The sequence below is a fragment of the Salvelinus fontinalis genome, chromosome 25 (assembly GCF_029448725.1).
Source record: "Salvelinus fontinalis isolate EN_2023a chromosome 25, ASM2944872v1, whole genome shotgun sequence".
Taxonomy (NCBI): domain Eukaryota; kingdom Metazoa; phylum Chordata; class Actinopteri; order Salmoniformes; family Salmonidae; genus Salvelinus; species Salvelinus fontinalis.
Window position 1 is genome coordinate 1,091,690 of NC_074689.1, and position 21,863 is coordinate 1,113,552.

Consider the following 21,863-nt stretch of genomic DNA (forward strand, 5'->3'; position numbering starts at 1 on the left):
TCCATTTGCTTCACGCAGCTCACAGTAATATCTGAAAACCTGCAGGTAATTATCTGGTAATGCGTACAGTACCAGTCAAAAGTTTAGACACACCTCCTCATTCAATGGTTTTTCTTTATTTTTACTTTTTATTTTCTACATTGTCGAATACTGATGAAGAAGACATCAGAACTATGAAATAACATATATGGAATCAGGTAGTAACCAAAGTGTTAAACGAATCAAAATGTATTTTATATTTGAGATTCTTCAAAGTAGTGTGAGTGGACCAAGTACTTGGAGGTTGCTCGAAAGCGGAAAGGTGGAATGAACGAGTCAGGAGCAAGTTTTCTTAATTGAACAAAGTTCTCAATTGAGGTATTTTTCCTTCTCAAACCCTCCAACACAATCAAGGATGATATCCCAAGGAAAACACAAATCTTCTTCACAAGAACAAGGAACACAAGGTGAGTATCGTTAAACTATAACATAAATCACGGGTGTGTCACTGCCTTCACGATCCGTCCGTGGAGAGTCCCCTTCGGGTGGTTGTCCGGATCCGTGGTGACCATTCCCTAGAGGTGGTGTGTCCCCTTCTCCCTTCCGAAAGGTACGTCCTCTCCTTTGTAGAAGCAAGCACTCTTTTTTTTCTTCTCCCCACTCTGCCAGTTCCCTCCTCGCTCTTGTAGGGGAAAGAGAATAGCTCATTAGTACCGTCAGCTGTGCTTAATTGCCTCTGATCACCTTGACTCACATGCCGGGCTGGGCTACTGTCTGTGGGAGCAGCCTGCCCTCTGGTGGCCCTTCCACAGTAGCCACCATTTGACAGCTTTGCACACTCTTGGCATTCTCTCAACCAGCTTCACCTGGAATGCTTTTACAACAGTCTTGAAGGAGTACCCACATATGCTGATCACTTGTTGGCTGCTTTTCCTTCACTCTGCAGTCCAACGTATCCCAAACCATCTCAGTTGGGTTGAGCTTGGGTGATTGTGAAGGCCAAGTCATCTGATGCAGCACTCCATCAGAGCTCCATCACTCTCCTTATTGGTCCTTCTTGGTCTCCTTCTTGATCTTGGGAGGTGTGTTGCGTCATTGTCCTGTTGAAAAACAAACGATAGTACCACTAAATGCAAACCAGATAGGATGGCGTATCGCTGCAGAATGCTGTGGTAGCCATGCTGGTTAAGTGTGCCCAAATCAATCACAGACAGTGTAGTGTAATCAGAAAAGCACCCCCACATCACGCCGCCACCTCCATGCTTCACTGTGGGAATTGCTCATGCGGAGATCATCCGTTCACCTACTCTGTGTCACAAAGACACGGCGGTTGCAACCAAAAATCTCAAATTTGGACTCAACAGACCAAAGAACAGATTTCCACCTGTCTAATGTCCATTGCTTGTGTTTCTTGGCCCAAACAAGTCTCTTCTTCTTTTTGGTGTCCTTTAGTGGTTTCTTTGCAGCAATTCGACCATGAAGGCCCGATTCACACAGTCTCCTCTGAACAATCGATGTAGATGTGTCTGTTACTTGAACTCAGAAGCATTTATATGGGCTGCAATTTCTGAGGCTGGTAACTGTAATAAACTTATCCTCTGCAGCAGAAGTAATTTTGGGTCTTCCTTTCCTGTGGCAGTCCTCATGAGAGCCAGTTTCATCATAACAATTGATAGTTTTTGCAACTGCACTTGAAGAAACTTAAATCAAATCAAGTTTATTTTATATAACCCTTTGTACATCAGCTAATATCTCGAAGTGCTGTACAGAAACCCAGCCTAAAACCCCAAACAGCAAGCAATGCAGGTGTAGAAGCACGGTGGCTAGGAAAAACTCCCTAGAAATGCCAAAACCTAGGAAGAAACCTAGAGAGGAACCAGGCTATGAGGGGTGGCCAGTCCTCTTCTGGCTGTGCCGGGTGGAGATTATAACAGAACATGGCCAAGATGTTAAATGTTCATAAGTGACAAGCATGGTCAAATAATAATCAGGAATAAATGTCAGTTGGCTTTTCATAGCCGATCATTAAGAGTTGAAAACAGCAGGTCTGGGACAGGTAGGGGTTCGATAACCGCAGGCTGAACAGTTGAAACTGGAATAGCAGCAAGGCCAGGTGGACTGGGGACAGCAAGGAGTCATCATGCCCGGTAGTCCTGACGTATGGTCCTAGGGCTCAGGTCCTCCGAGAGAGAGAGAGAGAGAGAAGGAGAGATTTAGAGAGAGCATACTTAAATTCACACAGGCCACTGGATAAGACAGGAGAAGTACTCCAGATATAACCAACTGCCCCTAGCCCCCCGTCACAAACTACTGCAGCATAAATACTGGAGGCTGAGACAGGAGGGGTCAGGAGACACTGTGGCCCCATCCGATGATACCCCCGGACAGGGCCAAACAGGAAGGATATAACCCCACCCACTTTGCCAAAGCACAGCCCCCGCACCACTAGAGGGATATCTTCAACCACCAACTTACAATCCTGAGACAAGGCCGAGTATAGCCCACAAAGATCTCCACCACAGCAAAAACCAAGGGAGGGGGGGGGGGGGGGGGGGGGGGGGGGGGCGCGCCAACCCAGACAGGAAGATCACGTCAGTGACTCAACCCACTCAAGTGACGCACCCCTCCTAGGGACGGCATGAAAGAACACCAGTAAGCCAGTGACTCAGCCCCTGTAATAGGGTTAGAGGCAGAGAATCCCAGTGGAGAAAGGGGAACCGGCCAGGCAAAGACAGCCAGGGCGGTTCGTTGCTCCAGAGCCTTTCCGTTCACCTTCACACTCCTGGGCCAGACTACACTCAATCATATGACCTACTGAAGAGATAAGTCTTCAGTAAAGACTTGAAGGTTGAGACCGAGTCTGCGTCTCTCACATGGGTAGGCAGACCGTTCCATAAAAATGGAGATCTATAGGAGAAAGCCCTGCCTCCAGCTGTTTGCTTAGAAATTCTAGGGACAATTAGGAGGCCTGCGTCTTGTGACCGTAGCGTACGTGTAGGTATGTACGGCAGGACCAACTTGGAAAGATAGGTAGGAGCAAGCCCATGTAACGCTTTATAGGTTAACAGTAAAACCGTGAAATCAGCCCTTGCCTTAACAGGAAGCCAGTGTAGGGAAGCTAGCACTGGAGTAATATGATCAAATTTCTTGGTTCTAGTCAGGATTCTAGCAGCCGTATTTAGCACTAACTGAAGTTGATTTAGTGCTTTATCCGGGTAGCCGGAAAGTAGAGCATTGCAGTAGTCTAATCTAGAAGTAACAAATGCATGGATAAATTTTTCTGCATTTTTGGACAGAAAATTTCTGATTTTTGCAATGTTACGTAGATGGAAAAAACCTGTCCTTGAAACAGTCTTAATATGTTCGTCAAAAGAGAGATCAGGGTCAAGAGTAACGCCAAAGTCCTTCACAGTTTTATTTGAGACGACTTTACAACCATCAAGATTAATTGTCAGATTTAACAGAAGATCTCTTTGTTTCTTGGGACCTAGAACAAGCATCTCTGTTTTGTCCGAGTTTAAAAGTAGAACGTTTTCAGCCATCCACTTCCTCATGTCTGAAACACAGGCTTCTAGCAAGGGCAATTTTGGGGCTTCACCATGTTTCATTGAAATGTACAGCTGTGTGTCATCCGCATAGCAGTGAAAGTTAACATTATGTTTTCGAATAACATCCCCAAGAGGTAAAATATATAGTGAAAACAATAGTGGTCCTAAAACGGAACCTTGAGGAACACCGAAATGTACAGTTGATTTGTCAGAGGACAAACCATTCACAGAGACAAACTGATATCTTTCCGACAGATAAGATCTAAACCAGGCCAGAACTTGTCCGTGTAGGCCAATTTGGGTTTCCAGTCTCTCCAAAAGAATGTGTTGATCGATGGTGTCAAAGGCAGCACTAAGGTCTAGTAGCACGAGGACAGATGCAGAGCCTCGGTCTGACGCCATTAAAAGGTAATTTACCACCTTCACAAGTGCAGTCTCAGTGCTATGATGGGGTCTAAAACCAGACTGAAGCATTTCGTATTCATTGTTTGTCTTCAGGAAGGCAGTGAGTTGCTGCGCAACAGCTTTTTCAAAATTTTTTGAGAGGAATGGAAGATTCGATTTAGGCCGATTTTTAGTTTTTTTATATTTTACGGGTCAAGGTTTGGCTTTTTCAAGAGAGGCTTTATTACTGCCACTTTTAGTGAATTTGGTACACATCCGGTGGATAGAGAGCCGTTTATTATGTTCAACATAGGAGGGCCAAGCACATGATGCAGCTCTTTCAGTAGTTTAGTTGGAATAGGATCCAGTATGCAGCTGGAAGGTTTAGAGGCCATGATTATTTTCATCATTGTGTCAAGAGATATAGTACTAAAACACCTAAGTGTCTCTCCCGATCCCAGGCCCTGGCAGAGCTGTGCAGATCCAGGACAGCTAAGCCCTGGAGGAATACGCAGATTTAAAGAGGAGTCCGTAATTTGCTTTCTAATGATCATGATCTTTTCCTCAAAGAAGTTCATGAATTTATTACTGCTGAAGTGAAAGCCATCCTCTCTTGGGGAATGGTGCTTTTTAGTTAGCTTTGTAACAGTATCAAAAATAAATTTTGGATTGTTCTTATTTTCCTCAATTAAGTTGGAAAAGTAGGATGATCGAGCAGCAGTGAGGGCTCTTTGATACTGCATGGTACTGTCTTTCCAAGCTAGTCGGAAGACTTCCAGTTTGGTGTTGCGCCATTTCCGTTCCAATTTTCTGGAAGCTTGCTTCAGAGCGCGGGTATTTTCTGTATACCAGGGAGCTAGTTTCTTATGACAAATGTTTTTCGTTTTTAGGGGTGCGACTGCATCTAGGGTATTGCGTAAGGTTAAATTGACGTCCTTTGACGTCCTTTTCCTTACGTCCTTGTTGTCTGAGAATTTATAGCACGACTTTTGATGCTCCTTGGTTGGGGTCTGAGCAGATTATTTGTTGCGATTGCAAACGTAATAAAATGGTGGTCCGATAGTCCAGGATTATGAGGAAAAACATTAAGATCTACAACATTTATTCCATGGGACAAAACTAGGTCCAGAGTATGACTGTGGCAGTGAGTAGGTCCAGAGACATGTTGGACAAAACCCACTGAGTCGATGATGGCTCCGAAAGCCTTTTGGAGTGGGTCTGTGGACTTCTCCATATGAATATTAAAATCACCAAAAATTAGAATATGATCTGCTATGACTACAAGGTCCGATAGGAATTCAGGGAACTCAGAGAGGAACGCTGTATATGGCCCAGGAGGCCTGTAAACAGTAGCTATAAAAAGTGATTGAGTAGGCTGCATAGATTTCATGACTAGAAGCTCAAAAGACGAAAACGTCATTTATTTATTTTTGTCAATTGAAATTTGCTATCGTAAATGTTAGCAACACCTCCGCCTTTGCGGGATGCACGGGGGATATGGTCACTAGTGTAACCAGGAGGTGAGGCCTCATTTAACACAGTAAATTCATCAGGCTTAAGCCATGTTTGTCAGGCCAATCACATCAAGATTATGATCAGTGATTAGTTCATTGACTATAACTGCCTTTGAAGTGAGGGATCTAACATTAAGTAACCCTATTTTGAGATGTGAGGTATCACGATCTCTTTCAATAATGGCAGGAATGGAGGAGGTCTTTATCCTAATGAGATTGCTAAGGCGAACACCGCCATGTTTAGTTTTGCCCAACCTAGGTCGAGGCACAGACAGTCTCAATGGGGATGGCTGAGCTGACTACACTGACTATGCTAGTGGCAGACTCCACTAAGCTGGCAGGTTGGCTAACAGCCTGCTGCCTGGCCTGCAACCTATTTCATTGTGAAGCTAGAGGAGTTAGAGCCCTGTTTATGTTGGTAGATAAGATGAAAGCACCCCTCCAGCTAGGATGGAGTCCGTCACTCCTCAGCAGGTCAGGCTTGGTCCTGTTTGTGGGTGAGTCCCAGAAAGAGGGCCAATTTTCTACAAACTCTATCTTTTGGGAGGGGCAGAAAACAGTTTTCAACCAGCGATTGAGTTGTGAGACTCTGCTGTAGAGCTCGTCACTCCCCCTAACTGGGAGGGGACCAGAGACAATTACTCGATGCCGACACATCTTTCTAGCTGATTTACACGCTGAAGCTATGTTGCGCTTGGTGACCTCTGACTGTTTCATCCTAACATCGTTGGTGCCGACGTGGATAACAATATCTCTATACTCTCTACACTCGCCAGTTTTAGCTTTAGCCAGCACCATCTTCAGATTAGCCTTAACGTCGGTAGCCCTGCCCCCTGGTAAACAGTGTATGATCGCTGGGTGATTCGTTTTAAGTCTAATACTGCGGGTAATGGAGTCGCCAATGACTAGGGTTTTCAATTTGTCAGAGCTAATGGTGGGAGCCTTCGGCGTCTCAGACCCCGTAACGGGAGGAGTAGAGACGAGAGAAGACTCGGCCTCAGACTCTGACTCGGTACTTAATGGGGAAAACCGGTTGAAAGTTTCTGTCGGCTGAATGAGCGACACCAGTTGAGCATTCCTAGAGCATTTCCCTCCAGAAGCCATGAGAAAGTTGTCCGGCTGCGGGGACTGTGCGGGGGGATTTATACTAACGTTACTATCTGTACTTACTGGTGGCACAGACGCTGTTTCATCCTTTCCTACACTGAAATTACCCTTGCCTAACGATTGCGTCTGAAGATGGGCTTGCAGCACAGCTATCCTCGCCATAAGGCGATCGTTCTCCTGTATATTATGAGTACAGCGACTGCAATTAGAAGACATCATGTTAATGTTACTACTTAGCTTCGGCTGTTGAAAGTGCTGACGAACCATGTCCAGATAAAGCGTCCGGAGTGAAAAAGTTGAATGATGGAAAAAAGTTGTGATGGAAAAACTAAAAATATAAACGGTAATTAAAAAGTAAAAAAAAAAACGTAAAGTTGTCAGCTAGTAAAGTAAGGTTTGCAACAAAACGCACAGCAACACGTCTGCAAATTCAAGAGGAAGTGACGACACCCTAAAAGTTCTTGACATTTTCCGTATTGACTGACCTTCATGTCTTAAAGTAATGACGGACTGTCGTTTCTCTTTGCTTATTTGAGCTGTTCTTGTCATAATATGGACTTGGTATTTTACCAAATAGGGATATCTTCTGTATACCACCCCAACCTTGTCACAACACAACTGATTGGCTCAAACGCATTAAGAAGGAAATAAATTCCACAAGTTAACTTTTAGCGAGGCACACCTGTTAATTGAAATGCATTCCTGGTGAATAACTCATGAAGCTGGATGAGAGAATGCCAAGAGTGTGCAAAGATGTCATCAAGGCAAAGGGTGGCTACTTTGAAGAATCTCAAATATATAATTTGTTTCATACTTTTTTGGTTACTACATGATTAAATACAGTATGTGTTATTTCATAGTTCTGATGTCTTCACTATTATTCTACAATGTAGAAAATAGTAAAAATAAAGAAACTCTGGAATGAGTAGGTCTGTCAACTTTTGACTGGTATTGTATGTATTTAGCTACAAACATGTAATTAAATAGAATACTAGTAATTTGATGTATTTCTATGGTTATAACCATCCAAATATTTAGTTTAAAGATCAGATGTTATAGGCCTTGTTATTAGTCTATAACAATGTCTCCCTGTTGATTATGGTCCAGTACCCCAAGGTATTTGCAGCTAGCCTGCTGGACTATGTGGGCTCCCAGGCCCAGTACCTCACCACCCTGCTGGCCATGTCCCAGAGCAACAAGGTGGAGTCCCAGCAGCACGCAGAGAGGCTCCACTGGGCTGAGATGGCCCTGGAGGCCTTGCGCAACGTCATTAAGAACAACCCAGGTACTGTATAATATACAACCACCGCTTATTCTTTCAAAAAAATGCTTTGCTTTTTTCATTACCTGACCGTGTGCTCTGTGACCTGTGTTGACCCCAGGTTCGGAGACCGAGTGCATCGGCAATTTCAAGCTGCTCTTCTCCTTGTTACGGGTTCACGGGGCTGGGAAGGTACAGCAAATAGCTTTGGAGGTACAGTGACGCTCTCTCCAACTCAAATGCGCGCGCTCTCTCTCTCTCTCTCTCACACACGCACACACATTCACTCTTTGTTTTTCTCCCCAAGGTTGTGAACACAGTCACCTCCAACCAGGAATGTGTGGCCAACATCGCTGAGTCCCTGGTGCTGTCCAACCTACTGGTGCTGCTGCACTCCTTGCCTTCCAGTAAGACCACAGAACACCTACTTCATCTACTACTCCTTTCTACGATATACACTATTCAAAACCTGTCTGATTTTATGTATTCCTTTCAGGCCGGCAGCTTGTACTGGAAACCTTGTACGCCTTGACCTCCAACACCAAGATAGTCAAAGAAGCTATGGCTAAGGGTCAGTATTATGCAGATTGCTCTTGAATATAGTATTATAGTAACTGCCAAAATATAGGAAACACCAGCATAAAGTGTCTTAGTAGGGCGCTGGTCCACCACGAGCCACCAGAACAGCTTCAATGTGCCTTGTATTCGACAATGGCACATTTTCATACAGGATTTACCCCAGTTTTTTTTTTTTTTACCCAAAAGGCTCAAACTTTTCTGTTTACATCTATGCTGGCTGGCACCCGTCTCTCACTGGGCTCTTACTCGGTGCCAAAGCCAGGCCACTGGTACTTTTCAGCTCTCATTTACATAACAATGGCGAACTGTAACACCTTCTCACAAAGCAGCTGTTTTGGTTATGCAGAGGTTGTTGATTCTGCACTTTAAAAGTCATCACTGCCAGCCCTAGTTTTTTTTAAACACAATTTCCCTACTATAAAATAAGGGTGTATATACTAGTGTAACACTGGTGTTAGTCTAAAAGCAGCACAAGTCTCTGGAAATCTATTGGAGGAATGCAACACTATTCTTCCATGATGGTGGTGGAAAACGCTGTCTCCGGCTCTGCCCCAGAATCTTCCATAAGTGTTCAATTGGGTTAAGATCTGGTGACAGAGACGCACACACACTTTAAACCTATGCTCCTTTGAGACCCCTCTTTCAATGTCAGCCATCGTAGCCAAAATAATGGGCAAATGGGCATTTTTATACATGACTGGATGTTAATTGCTTAATTAACTCAGGAACCCCACCTGTGTTGAAGCCCCTGCTTTATACTTTATATCCCTCATTTACTCAAATGTTTCTGCTATTTTGCAGTTACTTGTATCATCTGTTATCATGGGTAACTCTCGAGGGATTGACATTAACGCTTTTCCTCTTGTCAAAGACAAGTTTTAAAAAATTGTCGGCCAAGTAGAATATAGATTTTAAGTTGTCAGAATGACAGGAGGGAAGCGCCTGAAAATGTAGCCAAACTTTGAGACCTTTAATTACATAAATATAGGCTAAACGCTAGTCATGTTTTACAAATATAATGAAGGATAGTTCAACTTTAATCTTAAAGGCTTGATTCTGTCGACATATTCGAGGCGAGGTTCGTTCAGATAAAATGGTCACAACAGACCGGTTATGTACGGTGTCGCGCACCGTACAGTGCATAACCCACCTTGAATCTGAGCAAGAGGCAGTCAGCGTTTTGAAACGATTTAACCATGAACGGATTGTTTAAAACCTGGAAATGTTATGTCATATTATGAAGCATGTCTTAGCCTAGCCAAAATAGAACCATAGAAATGTGGAGGGAATTATTTATAAACACTTAATATGCCCTTAAAACCAGCATTTTTCTCATGTTCTCGTTATTTTATTGTCCAGCAGCCAAATGCATAAATCCTAGTCATATTAGTAGGCCTAACCAATGCTAGTTGATTCATGTTTAGATCGCCCCGCTTTCTTAATTTCTAACAGATATTTTCATCTGTCAGATGAAACTGCTTATGCGTGCGGTGCGCTTTTGAGAATGGTGTTTTCCCTCCGATTGCATTTTGGAACATTTGCGAGTAGCCTACAGCCATGTGCACATTGTTGTGCTTATAATATGAAGAAATAAAACTTGATCAACATTTTAAGCTAACCGGTCTGATCTGTTTCATCAGCCTCATTGCTTTTTTACATTTTTTTTTTACATTTTTTTATGTGGTTGTATGAATTTTGGATTTGTCATCCCAGAACTGTCCCAGAGTTCGTTTTGAACAATAGACACATTTATTTTTATCATCCCAGGAAAAATATTCACATTTTTAGCCACTTGTCCTTTGGACAAGTAGGACAGATTTTTTTAAATGTCAAACTCTACCCTCCCTCCCTCTTCCTCCAGGTGCGTTGATCTACCTACTGGACCTCTTCTGTAACTCCACCCACCCCCAGGTGCGCTCCCAGACGGCCGAGCTCTTCTCCAAGATGACCTCAGACAAGCTGGTTGGGCCAAAGGTCAGTCAGTATCCTTGTGTGGCTTGCCATAGGAAGAGAGTGATCACTCTGTAGAGTATACTTTAGCTCTGCGTCCCAAATGGCACCTTATTCACCATATATTTGGCTAGGGCCCTATTTTCTTTCTCCCTCGTCCTTATCCCTCTCTCCCCCTCAGGTGCGTCTGACTCTGATGCGTTTCCTGCCCGGCGTGTTCATGGACGCTATGCGGGACAACGCGGAGGCGGCGGTGCACATCTTCGAGGGGACACATGAGAACCCCGAGCTCATCTGGAACGACGGCTCTCGGGAGACCGTCTCCACCACCGTCCGGGAGATGATGCTCGAGTACGCAAACTTTCTTTCTGGGCTTCTCTCTTATTGACCATGTGATTTGTATCTTTTGTCTCATGTTTTTCTCCCTTTTACTCTGCAGACACTTTAAGCAGCAAAAGGATAATCCTGATGTTAGCTGGAGAGTAAGTTTATTCAAATCAATAAATTGAGCCATATTCATGTAAATGTGATGGATATCTTATTTCCTACTAATACTTTTCGCTGTGTAGTAAACAGTGAATAAGGTGGCCTGATAAATGCCCAAAGGAATCAGTGTAAACAACAGTAATCACATTAATTACATGGTGTGTTAATAATACAATGTTAACTGTGTTTGCAGCTGCCAGAGGAGTTCACGGTGGCGTACGGGGCCGGGCAGGGTGAGCTGGCGGTGGGCGGAGTCTTCCTGCGTATCTTCATCGCTCAGCCGGGCTGGGTGCTTCGGAAACCCCGGGAGTTTCTAGTGTCCCTCCTGGAGACCATTACTGAGCTGTTTGAGACTAACAATCCCAATGTGAGGACACACACACACACGTTCATATCCTTGGCACCATGAAATTATCTCACTGAGTGAATTAAAGCACATTTCTCACACACGCACGTATTTCCTGTAACTGAGCAGGAAAATATCTATTGTCATCTCATAAAAGACCCTGTACAGAATATTCACTTCTATGCTTGTACGCAAACATCTCAATTTCTAACCATCGCTGCTCATTTCCAACAGGGTGAGGCCCTGGAAACAGTTACCACAGCGGCGGTGTGTTTGTTCAGCACCCAGACACAGCTGTGTGATCAGGTCCCTCCCCTGGGACACCTGCACCGCATCCTGGCAGCACTGACCCACAAGAACAACGCCGTGCCCAAGAGCGCTATCCGCCTCATCCACGTGCTCTCAGATAATGAGGTGAGATCAGTCTATGGTGGCTTTCCACAACATGAGATGATATTCTATATGACAGACAGGGTGACCAGATCGACCATAAGCTAGTTTAGCAAGCTATGATTGGCTGATGTATTAATGTAGCTGTATAACTACGACCAAGCCAACTTTAACTACATATAGAGTCTACAATAGTCTTGGTTTGATTGTAATGAGGTCAACAATCTTCCCATGTACACTAAATCTGTTTTATATTTATTTTTGTCACACTTAGAAGTGTATAGCAAGGCTAATGCTGTGTTTTTGTGTGTCTGTGTACACGTGTATGTGCGCGCGCAGCAATGTGTGCGCTCTATGGCGTCTCTGGAGACCATCGGTCCTCTGATGAGTGGGATGAAGATGAGGGCGGACATGGCAGGACTGGCCTGTGAGGCGCTCAACCGCATGTTCCAGAGAGAGCAGACAGACCTCGTGTCTCAGGTAGCTCATCTCTCTATCATTTGTTGAGTCCCAAATGACACTATTCTCTATGCAGTGCACTACTTTTGGCCAGGGCCCATAGTTCTCTGATCAGAAGTAGTGCACTATATAGGGATTGGGGTACCAATTGAGATTAACACAGTTACATTTTCTCAAATTTTTTCCTCTGTTAATTCCTTAGTGAAAAACACAGGTTGTGCTAGCGTTCGCCCCTTTTTAACTTCTTGTTATTCCATGTAATTTGAGTGTTTTTATGGGTTCCTACATGCACACACAGGCCCTCCGAGTGGAGTTGGTGCCGTACCTCCTGCGGCTACTGGAAGGAATTGGACTGGAGACCTTAGACAACCCCTCGGCCACCAAGGCTCAGATCGTCAAGGCTCTCAAGTCCATGACACGCAGTCTGCACTATGGAGAACAGGTTAGGCACCACGACTATGTCAATCAATATATCAATCCGTATCTCAACAATATATTGCAGTACTTACTGTGTGTCTAAGACCATTTCCCCTCGGGACATTAAAGTTGATCTTATCCTATCCTCACTGCATGGTACTGTACACTTCTATCAGTCTGAGAGGTCCTGTGTTGCAGGTGAATGAAATCCTGAATCGGTCCACTGTGTGGAGTGCCTTCAAAGACCAGAAGCATGACCTGTTCATCTCCGAGTCCCAGACTGCAGGGTACATCACAGGTGGGGATGTAATCCACAGACACAGAGTATATTAAGCACTACAAAGAGGGGGCATTGTACAAGCCCAATCTGAATCCTTTCATTCTACTATGCTTCCACTTTGTGGCTGCTGACTCCTTGCTTAGTGCCTCTCAGCCTTTTACCCTCCTCCCTACTTTTCCTCTCTGTTCTCCTCTCTTCCTCCTGTTCTTTCCCTTTCTCTTCCTCCACGTTTCCTTCCTCCTCAGGTGTGTCCACTCCCTCTCTCATGGCAGCCAGCAGCCCCCTGCGGACCGGGCTGTAGTTTCTTATGCATGGCCCTCCCAGCACTCCTCTCTTTGCTCTGACTGCAGGTAGACTTTGTCCTTGCTCCCACACCCTCCCACTTCCACCTCCACTCCTTTTCCTGTGGCCCTCCATCTTGTGCCACTGCTCAGTTTTTCCATTTCCACTTTCCCCATCTCATCTCATCTTCATCTTTGTACATGGATTGGAAAAACACAATGGCTGGATCACTGTAGCACAAGTCAATGAGGGAATCCTTTGAACCAGTGATGGAGAAGCCCTTGATAAATCAAGTGGCAATATGCTTGCTGACGCTCTAAGTAGCAATAGTTCATATACTCATATACCTCCATGCCATCTCCACTACCACCTCTCACACCGCCAGCCCTGTAACATAACAACCACACAATGTAACACTTTCAACAGATAATCTAGTGTTGACCTCAGTCCTTACCACTCATCTTGTGCATTCAATTCCAGTGGTCAGCCTTGAGCATTCCTCAGTCTCTCATCCCCTGTCTCTTTCTGTTTGGCTGTCTCCTTCAGGTCCAGGAGACGCGGGCTACCTTACAGCAGGAACCGGCTCCACAGTGCTGCCCAGCATTCCGCCCCCTGTGGACAATGACATTGGAGACTCAGGCTGAAAGACTGACTGACAGGCGGACTGAGAGAGAAGTGCTCAGCCCTCCAGACTGATCTGCGGCTCCAAGGCTGCAGCTCAGAGACTGCTCAGCTCCACGAAAGAGGGAGGAAGGAGAGGGGCCATCACAGACTGTCCCCAAAATGTCTGTCGTCGCCACACCTTCAAAATGTCACTCTCCTTCCCCCGCCCCCTCCAAACAGCACTCAGTCTTCGTAAAACTGTCTTAAAGCAAATTATAAAACTTGTCGTCAACCTTCGATTTTTGTTTTTGTGCTCCTTTGTGTCTTCTAATGAGACAACAAATAGTTTACTTTTGTATGAATTTATTTTTTACTCTTAATTTTTGTGGAGTAAAAGACAAACAGACTGAAGATCTATGTAAATTTGGACCTGTCTCGCACTCCATTCTCTTCCTTTCCTCCATCATGCCTGGTCTCACTACCCTGCCTGGTCTCACACATCCTCACACCCCCCAGTCCTGAAGGAGGGTACTCTATCTGGCCTGGACATGTGGTCACTGACTGAAAAAATATTCACTTTAATCTCCACTCACCTGTTTACAGGAGGCATCCAGTCATGCATCGAAAACATTTCCTAAATTTATAATGTTTGTGTCGTATGGGAAAGGTTGAAAAAATAATTGTAAGAAGGAACTCACAGAACTATGGTGAATTAAGACTGCCCCTTTTGAAGTGGCCATATGTATGTGTTCGTTGTCTGTTTGTCTTACCCTCACCATGATTATCTTAATCCATACTTTGCTCTGCTCACTATCTATTTGAAGGTTGTCCTTTCTGCGGCTGCTGAGAATCTTTTTCTACGTCATTTTCCTTCCCCAGAATGCAAAAAGCACTCTAATATTTATAGGTAAATAATGGCCTTTACCAACTGAAATGAGCTTCTGCTAAGACATTTGGAAAGAAACTGACTCTGATTATACATCTGTGAAAGACTAGTGCAATTGGGAAATGTTCGATGTATTACGACGTATATAAGCTTTCTATATTGAATGTACATAAATAAAACAGTTGCACTTGTACATAAGATTTTAAGAATAAAAGGGAACCCACAATGTTGTTCTTTTCATCAGAATGTGTGTCTCTTGCCAATTAAACTGAAGAGTGAATGACAATATAAAGTACAGTACAATAAGTGAAATGTCCAACTTTATACCAGAGTGGGGCATAGCAACAGTACATACATTGACAGAGCAAGCAAACCCTTGAGCCATAAAGGTCCAGAATCTTGGGCTCAAGTACACATACAGTACCATTCAAAAGTTTTGGACACACCTACTCATTCAAGGGTTTTTCTTTAACTATTTTCTACACTGTAGACACATTTTAAATAAGTGGAAAGTCGTGTTGGTTTTGAATGTATTTCCATTCCTGCAAGCAGGGGACGCGCATTCATATTCACTTTTCTTAGGACCCCCAAAATCTCACTTCCTTCTACATCTTATTACGATTTCCTCGCGCGAATAACGACGAAGCACCAGCTAGCGACTTTCTAACTTCAAGATGACCGAACTGTTGCTTTTTCGGAGATGTTGTACACTGTGATCGAGACAAATTACCTGTTAATTACGATAACAATGAGTGTTTGTTCAGGTTTTAGACATCTTATTTTGATGTTCATCAACCTCTGTGAATGACAAGTTCGTAATTGAAGTCTGGCACACTTAATTTGGGTCGCGAGCTCGAGGACTTTTACTCCTGTTCTAGATAACTAACGCGCGCTAGCTAGCTAAACTATTTATTTGCTGGCTAAAGGATTAAGCTAATGTTGGAGGTCTTATTACAAGGTAAGCACAGTGGTTAAGCTGAACTGTTCCTCCTTCCCAGACGTTTTGAGCGCAAATCTGCACGTTTTCAGAGCAGAAAGTGACTGTCAATGCTATCGTGATTTATCAGTTCGCTAGCTAACTACTGTAGCTAAATATGTTGTAGCTAACGCCATAGTCACTGACAGCAAAATAAGCTAGCTAACGTTAATATGTCAACATCTTGTTATATTCTCTGTAGTTAGCTAACGTTAGCTATATGTCATGCATTAAAAAGCCTGCTAGCCATATGACTGTTCCTATATCCATATAGCTAGCAGTTACACTTCTGTCACATTGCAGGTTTATCATGTCAAAAGGAGATGGAGAAAACTTCGTTAAGTTTGTAGACGTCAATGGACGAAAGACGGACCTTGCTGTCAAGGCCTATGAGGTGAGTTTCATGTTTATTATAGGGCTAGTGACACTTACTGTAGTGTCCATGACTAAGCTAACCACTAACATTTGACAGTAGCGTTACAGTGAGTGATCATGCTTCTTGAATTGCCACAGAAACCACTGGCACTCTTATCTGTGGAGGGGATTTTAACACAATTCTAAACTCAAAATTGGACAGCACAAATCAAAATAGGAAAATGAGCCTTAGGATAAGGCAATATGATACTGCAGGATCTAGGACTGCTCGATGTATGGCGTGACACCCACAAGACCGATAAGGAATATACTTTTTAGTCAGTCCCGCCACACTGAATACTCCAGGTTAGACTACTTTTTTATGTACAGCGCAGATAGACACAGGCTTAAGGATTGTAGGATCGGGCAGAGCGATTTATCAGATCATAATACTATATGAAAAATACTATATGAAAAATACTATATGGAGACTTAATACAAGCATGCTGAAGGATCCAGCATTCAAGAAATCAATAAAGACAGAATTGAACATCTATCTGGAGAATAATGATAATGGGGAAGTGTATCCTGCTATATTGTGGGATGCAGCTAAGGTGGTTATTAGAGGAAAGATCATAGCCACATCATCTCTCAAGAAAAATATTAAAGCACAGAAACTGCTGAAATTACAGGAAACCCTAAGAAACTTCGAATGTTCTCATAATCAATACAAAGACCCTCTTATATTACGAGAGATTCAAAAGGTAAAACAGGAAATTGACCAGATTTGTAGAGAAAAAGCTTAGGTTCCTGAAACAACGATATTATGAAGCAGGCTCAAAGGCAACCAAATTACTAGCATGGAGACTCAGGAAACAACAAGCACAGAATACCATTTTCAAAATAAAAGACCCCAAAACAAAAAAGATCACATGCAAATTAGATGAAATACAGAATGCATTTGAATCATATTACACAAATCTGTACAAGCAACCAGAGTAGGCAGATGCACAGACAATAGAGCACTTTTTGAACTCACTTGATCTCCCCTCAATTGGGACAGAGCAAAATGATAGACTAACTTTAGAAATATCCACTGAAGAAATGAATAAAGCAATATCTCAACAAAAAGTCTCCAGGCACTGATGGCTTCCCTTCAGAATGGTTCAAGACCTTCAGAGAACAATTAGCACCTCTACTTAAGGCCTGTTTTAACTGGACTCTGAGGGAGGGGGGTCTCCCACCGTCATGGAGAGAGGCCATCATATCTGTAATCCCAAAAGAGGGTAAAGATAAGAAAGAATGCAGTTCATATAGACCTATCGCAATTCTTAACACAGATTATAAACTATATGCATCAATACTAGCCAAAAGGATGGAGTACATAATCCCAGAATCCCAGAGAACATAATCCCAGAATTGATTGACGGAGATCAAACTGGTTTCATTCAAAATAGGCAGACACAGGACAATATAAGGAGAACACTACATGTCATGGACCATATTACTCAGAATAAGACAAGTGCAATATTAATCAGTCTAGATGCAGAAAAAGCATTTGATTCAGTGGGATGGGATTACCTATTCCAAGTTATGGAAAGATTTGGTTTCAACAAAGAAGTGATACAGTGCATCAAAACACTCTATTCATGTCCGACCGCTAGAATAAAGATAAATGGACATTTGACACGAACGATAAAATTAAAGCGAGGGGCAAGACAAGGCTGTAATCTTTCACCCACGCTCTTCTCCTTGTACCTCGAACCATTAGCACAGGCAATAAGACAGGACCCAACCTTAGAGGGAATAACAATAAGAGACAGTGAACATAAGATATGCATGTTTGCTGATGACGTTCTGTTATTCCTTAAAGGCTCAAGCGTACCTAGATTGATGGATGTTCTACAAACATTTGGAACATATTCAGGGTATGTGCTTAACGTACACAAGACCCAATCCCTAGTATATAATTATACCCCACAGGAAGAGCTGAAGAGTAGGTATAACTTCACCTGGACCTCTTCATCCATTAAATATCTTGGAGTATACCTACCAAAAGATACACCCAAACTTTATGACATGAATATCGATCACATCAACAAGAAAATATATGATGACCTAGACAGGTGGAACTCACTTCCCTCAGATCTTAGTAGTAGAATTGAAACAGTCAAAATGAACATCCTGCCGAGGTTAGTGTATTTGTTCCAATCACTGCCCATAGAAATCCCACCTAAACAGTTTAGGGAATGGGATAAACTGATATCAAGGTTTATCTGGAACAGTAAGAGACCAAGAACTAGATATACAACATTACAACTACCAAAAAACTGTGGGGGTATGGCCTTACCAAACCTAAAAGATTATTATGTGTCTGCCCAATTGAGACCTCTGGTTTGTTGGTGCAATTCAGATTACGAATCCAAATGGAAAGACATCGAGACTACTTTGACAGAGATACCCATACAGTCAGTTTTGGGAAATAAGGACATGGTAGGAGAAATATACAATAGACAAAATCAGTGGATTAATTTCTCGACGACATGAACGACGACATGAATAACATACAGCTGGCGGGTTATACACTATATCGGCAGGATAGAACAGCAGTCTCTGGTAAGACAGGGTACATTTGTAAACAACAACTGGTGCACAATATCTAAGGAAGTCTCAAGGTTTTGCTCACCTGAGGTAGTGTGGTATAGAGTATCTCATGATAAGCTCTATCTACCTAGAGAGTTTTCATCTATATTCTTCATAGCTGTCTTTACCGCCACAAACCGATGCTGGCACTAAGACTGCACTCAATGAGCTGTATACGGCCATAAGCAAACAGGAAAACGTTCATCCAGAGGAGACACTCCTACTGGCCGGGAACTTTAATGAGGAAACTTAAATCTGTTTTACCTCATTTCTACCAGCATGTTAAATGTGCAACCAGAGTGAAAAAAACTGTAGACCACCTTTACTCCACACACAGAGACACGTACAAAGCTCTCCCTTGCCCTCCATTTGGCAAATCTGGCCATAACTCTATCCTGATTCCTGCTTACAAGCAAAAATTAAAGCAGGATGCACCAGTGACTTGGTCAATAAAAAAGTGGTCAAATGAAGCAGATGCTAAGCTACAGGAATGTTTTGCTAGCACAGACATATGTTCCGGGATTCTTCCGATGGTATTGAGGAGTACGCCGCATCAGTCGCTGGCTTCATCAATAAGTGCATCGATGACGTCTTCCCCACAGTGACTGTACGTACATACCCCAACCAGAAGCCATGGATTACAGGCAACATCCGCACTGAGCTAAAGGATAGAGCTGCCGCTTTCAAGGAGCGGGACTCTAACTCGGAAGCTTATAAGGAATCCCACTATGCCCTCCGACGAACCATCAAACAGGCAAAGCATCAATACAGGACTAAGATTGAATCGTACTACACCGGTTCCGAAGCTCGTCAGATGTGGCTTGCAAACTATTACAGACAACAAAGGGACGCACAGCTGAGAGCTGCCCAGTGACACAAGCCTACCAGACAAGCTATATTACTTCTATGCTCGCTTCGAGGCAAGTAACACTGAAACATGCATGAGAGCATCAGCTGTTCTGGATGACTGTGTGATCACGCTCTCCACAGCCGATCTGAGTAAGACCTTTAAACAGGTCAACATTCACAAGGCTGCAGGGCCAGACGGATTACCAGGACGTGTTCTCCGAGCATGCGCTGACCAACTGGCAAGTGTATTCACTGACATTTTCAACCTCTCCCTAATACCAACATGTTTCAAGCAGACCACCATAGTCCCTGTGCCCAAAAAGACTAAGGTAACCTGCCTAAATGACTACCGACCCGTAGCACTCACGTCTGTAGCCATGAAGTGCTTTGAAAGGCTGGTCATGGCTCACAACACTATTATCCCAGAAACCCTAGACCCACTCCAATTTGCATACTGCACAACAGATCCACAGATTATGCAATCTCTATTGCACTCCACACTGCCTTTCACATCTGGACAAAAGGAACACCTATGTGAGAGTGCGTTTCATTGACTACAGCTTTCAATACTATAGTGCCCTCAAATCTCATCACTAAGCTAAGGTCCCTGGGACTAAACACCTCCATCTACAACTGGATCCTGTACTTCCTGACGGGCCGCCCCCAGGTGGTAAGGGTAGGTAACAACACATCCACCACACTCATCCTCAACACGGGGGCCCCTCAGGGGAGCGTGCTTAGTTCCCTCCTGTACTCCCTGTTAACTCATGACTGCACGGCCAGGCACGACTCCAACACCCATCATTAAGTTTGCCGGTTACACAACCGTGGTAGTCCTGATCACTGACAACGATGAGACATTCTATAGGGAGGTCAGAGACCTGACCGTGTGTTGCAAGGACAACAACCTCTCCCTCAACATGTTCAAGACTAAGGAGATGATTGTGGATCCTTAAAAGGTTCCTTGGCATCCACATCACCAACAAACTGGTCCAAGCACACCAAGACCGTTGTGAAAAAGGCACGACAAAATCTATTCCCCCTCAGGAGACTGAAAAGATTTGGCATTGGTCCTCAGATCCTCAAAAGGTTCTACAGCTGCACCATCGAGAGCATCCTGATGGGTTGCATCACTGCCTGGTATGGCAACTGCTTGGCCTCCGACTGCAAGGCACTACAGAGGATAGTGGGTACGGCCCAGTACATCACTGGGGCCAAGCTTCCTGTCATCCATGACCTCTATACCAGGCGGTGGAAGGAAGACCTTAAAAATTGTCAAAGTCTCCGGCCACCTTAGTCATAGACTGTTCTTTCTGCTACCGCACGGCAAGCGGTATCGGAGCGCCAAGTCTAGGTCCAAGAGGCTTCTAAACAGCTTTTACTCCCAAGCCATAAAACTCCTGAACATCTAATCAACTGTCTACCCAGACTATTTGCATTGCCTCCCTATTTACACTGCTGCTACTCTGTTATTATCAATGCATAGTCACTTTAATAACTCTACCTGCATATACATAGTACCTCTACTAACTGGTGCCCCCGCACATTGACTCTGTACCGGTACCCCATGTATATAGCCTCGCTATTGTTATTTTACTGCTGGTCTTTAATTATTTGTTACTTTTATTTCTTGTAGGTGTTTTTCTTAACTGCATTGTTGGTTAAGGGCTTGTAAGTAAGCATTTCACTGTAAGGTCTACACCTGTTGTATTCGGGGCATGTGACAAATAACATTTGAAAATGTGTTAATTTACATCTTCACAGAAATTGAGCCAATGAGTCTCAGGTTGAAAAAATAATTAATTGTATAATTTTTCTTTCAGTAAACATTGAAAATGGGTCCCTCAGACCTGAACACCACACAAGGTTTAAGACCAGTCAGTCTGGAAAATGTCAAGATCTTTGAAAGGTTCTTCAAGTGTAATCGCAAAAACCATCAAGCGCTATGATGAAACTGGCTATCATGTGGACCGCCACAGGATAGGAAGACCCAGAGTTACGTTCATTAGAGTTTCCAGCCCAAATAAGTTCAAGTTTTTTTTATTTTACCTTTATTTAACTAGGCAAGTCAGTTAAGAACAAATTCTTATTTTCAATGACGGCCTCAATGACAAGGCAGTGGGTACCTGCCTTGTTCAGGGGCAGAACAGATTTGTACCTTGTCAGCTCAGGGATTCGATCTTGCAACCTTTCGGTTACTAGTCCAACGCTCTAACCACTAGACTACGCTGCCGTAACAGACACATCTCAACATCAACTGTTCAGAGGAGACTGCGTGAATCAGGCCTTCATAGTCGATTTGCTGCAAAGAAACTACTACTGAAAGGACACCAATAGTAAGAAGAGACTTGCTTGGGCCAAGAAACACAAGCAATGGACATTACCGTAATTTCCGGACTATAAGCCGCTACTTTTTTCCCACGCTATGAACCTCGCGCTTTATACAATGACGCGGCTAATTTATGGATTTTTCCCGCTTTCACAAATTCATTCCGCCAAAAAACTGAGCACCGTCACATAATGTGACGCAAATCGAGCGCGCTCAAACTTGCCATCATTCTGATTACGGT

General features: G+C 43.6%; 2 protein-coding genes and 1 long non-coding RNA gene across 3 annotated transcripts in view; 2 read left to right on the top strand and 1 right to left on the bottom strand.

The window, feature by feature from the left end:
• The window catches only part of LOC129822723 (dnaJ homolog subfamily C member 13-like), a 62,672-nt gene extending 47,955 nt beyond the window's left edge, over positions 1-14,717 (top strand). The window contains 15 exon segments of the mRNA XM_055881060.1: positions 394-417; positions 420-446; positions 7,640-7,817; positions 7,915-8,006; positions 8,101-8,200; positions 8,290-8,364; positions 10,234-10,346; positions 10,504-10,673; positions 10,762-10,804; positions 11,002-11,175; positions 11,389-11,568; positions 11,884-12,024; positions 12,302-12,445; positions 12,619-12,718; positions 13,529-14,717. Of these exon segments, the coding sequence (XP_055737035.1) occupies positions 394-417; positions 420-446; positions 7,640-7,817; positions 7,915-8,006; positions 8,101-8,200; positions 8,290-8,364; positions 10,234-10,346; positions 10,504-10,673; positions 10,762-10,804; positions 11,002-11,175; positions 11,389-11,568; positions 11,884-12,024; positions 12,302-12,445; positions 12,619-12,718; positions 13,529-13,626 (1,659 nt within the window). The 3' untranslated portion in view covers positions 13,627-14,717.
• LOC129822725 (uncharacterized) lies at positions 103-16,791 on the bottom strand. The gene is made up of 3 exons (XR_008754520.1): positions 16,584-16,791; positions 13,437-13,594; positions 103-2,159 (listed from the first exon to the last, which is right to left on the bottom strand). It is a non-coding gene; the product is annotated as an uncharacterized LOC129822725 (long non-coding RNA).
• The window catches only part of LOC129822724 (DNA topoisomerase 2-binding protein 1-A-like), a 42,383-nt gene continuing 35,470 nt past the window's right edge, over positions 14,951-21,863 (top strand). Inside the window, exons 1-2 of the mRNA XM_055881062.1 lie at positions 14,951-15,429; positions 15,751-15,841. Coding sequence (XP_055737037.1) covers positions 15,758-15,841 — 84 coding nt within the window. The 5' untranslated portion in view covers positions 14,951-15,429; positions 15,751-15,757. The remainder of the gene's footprint in view (positions 15,430-15,750; positions 15,842-21,863) is intronic.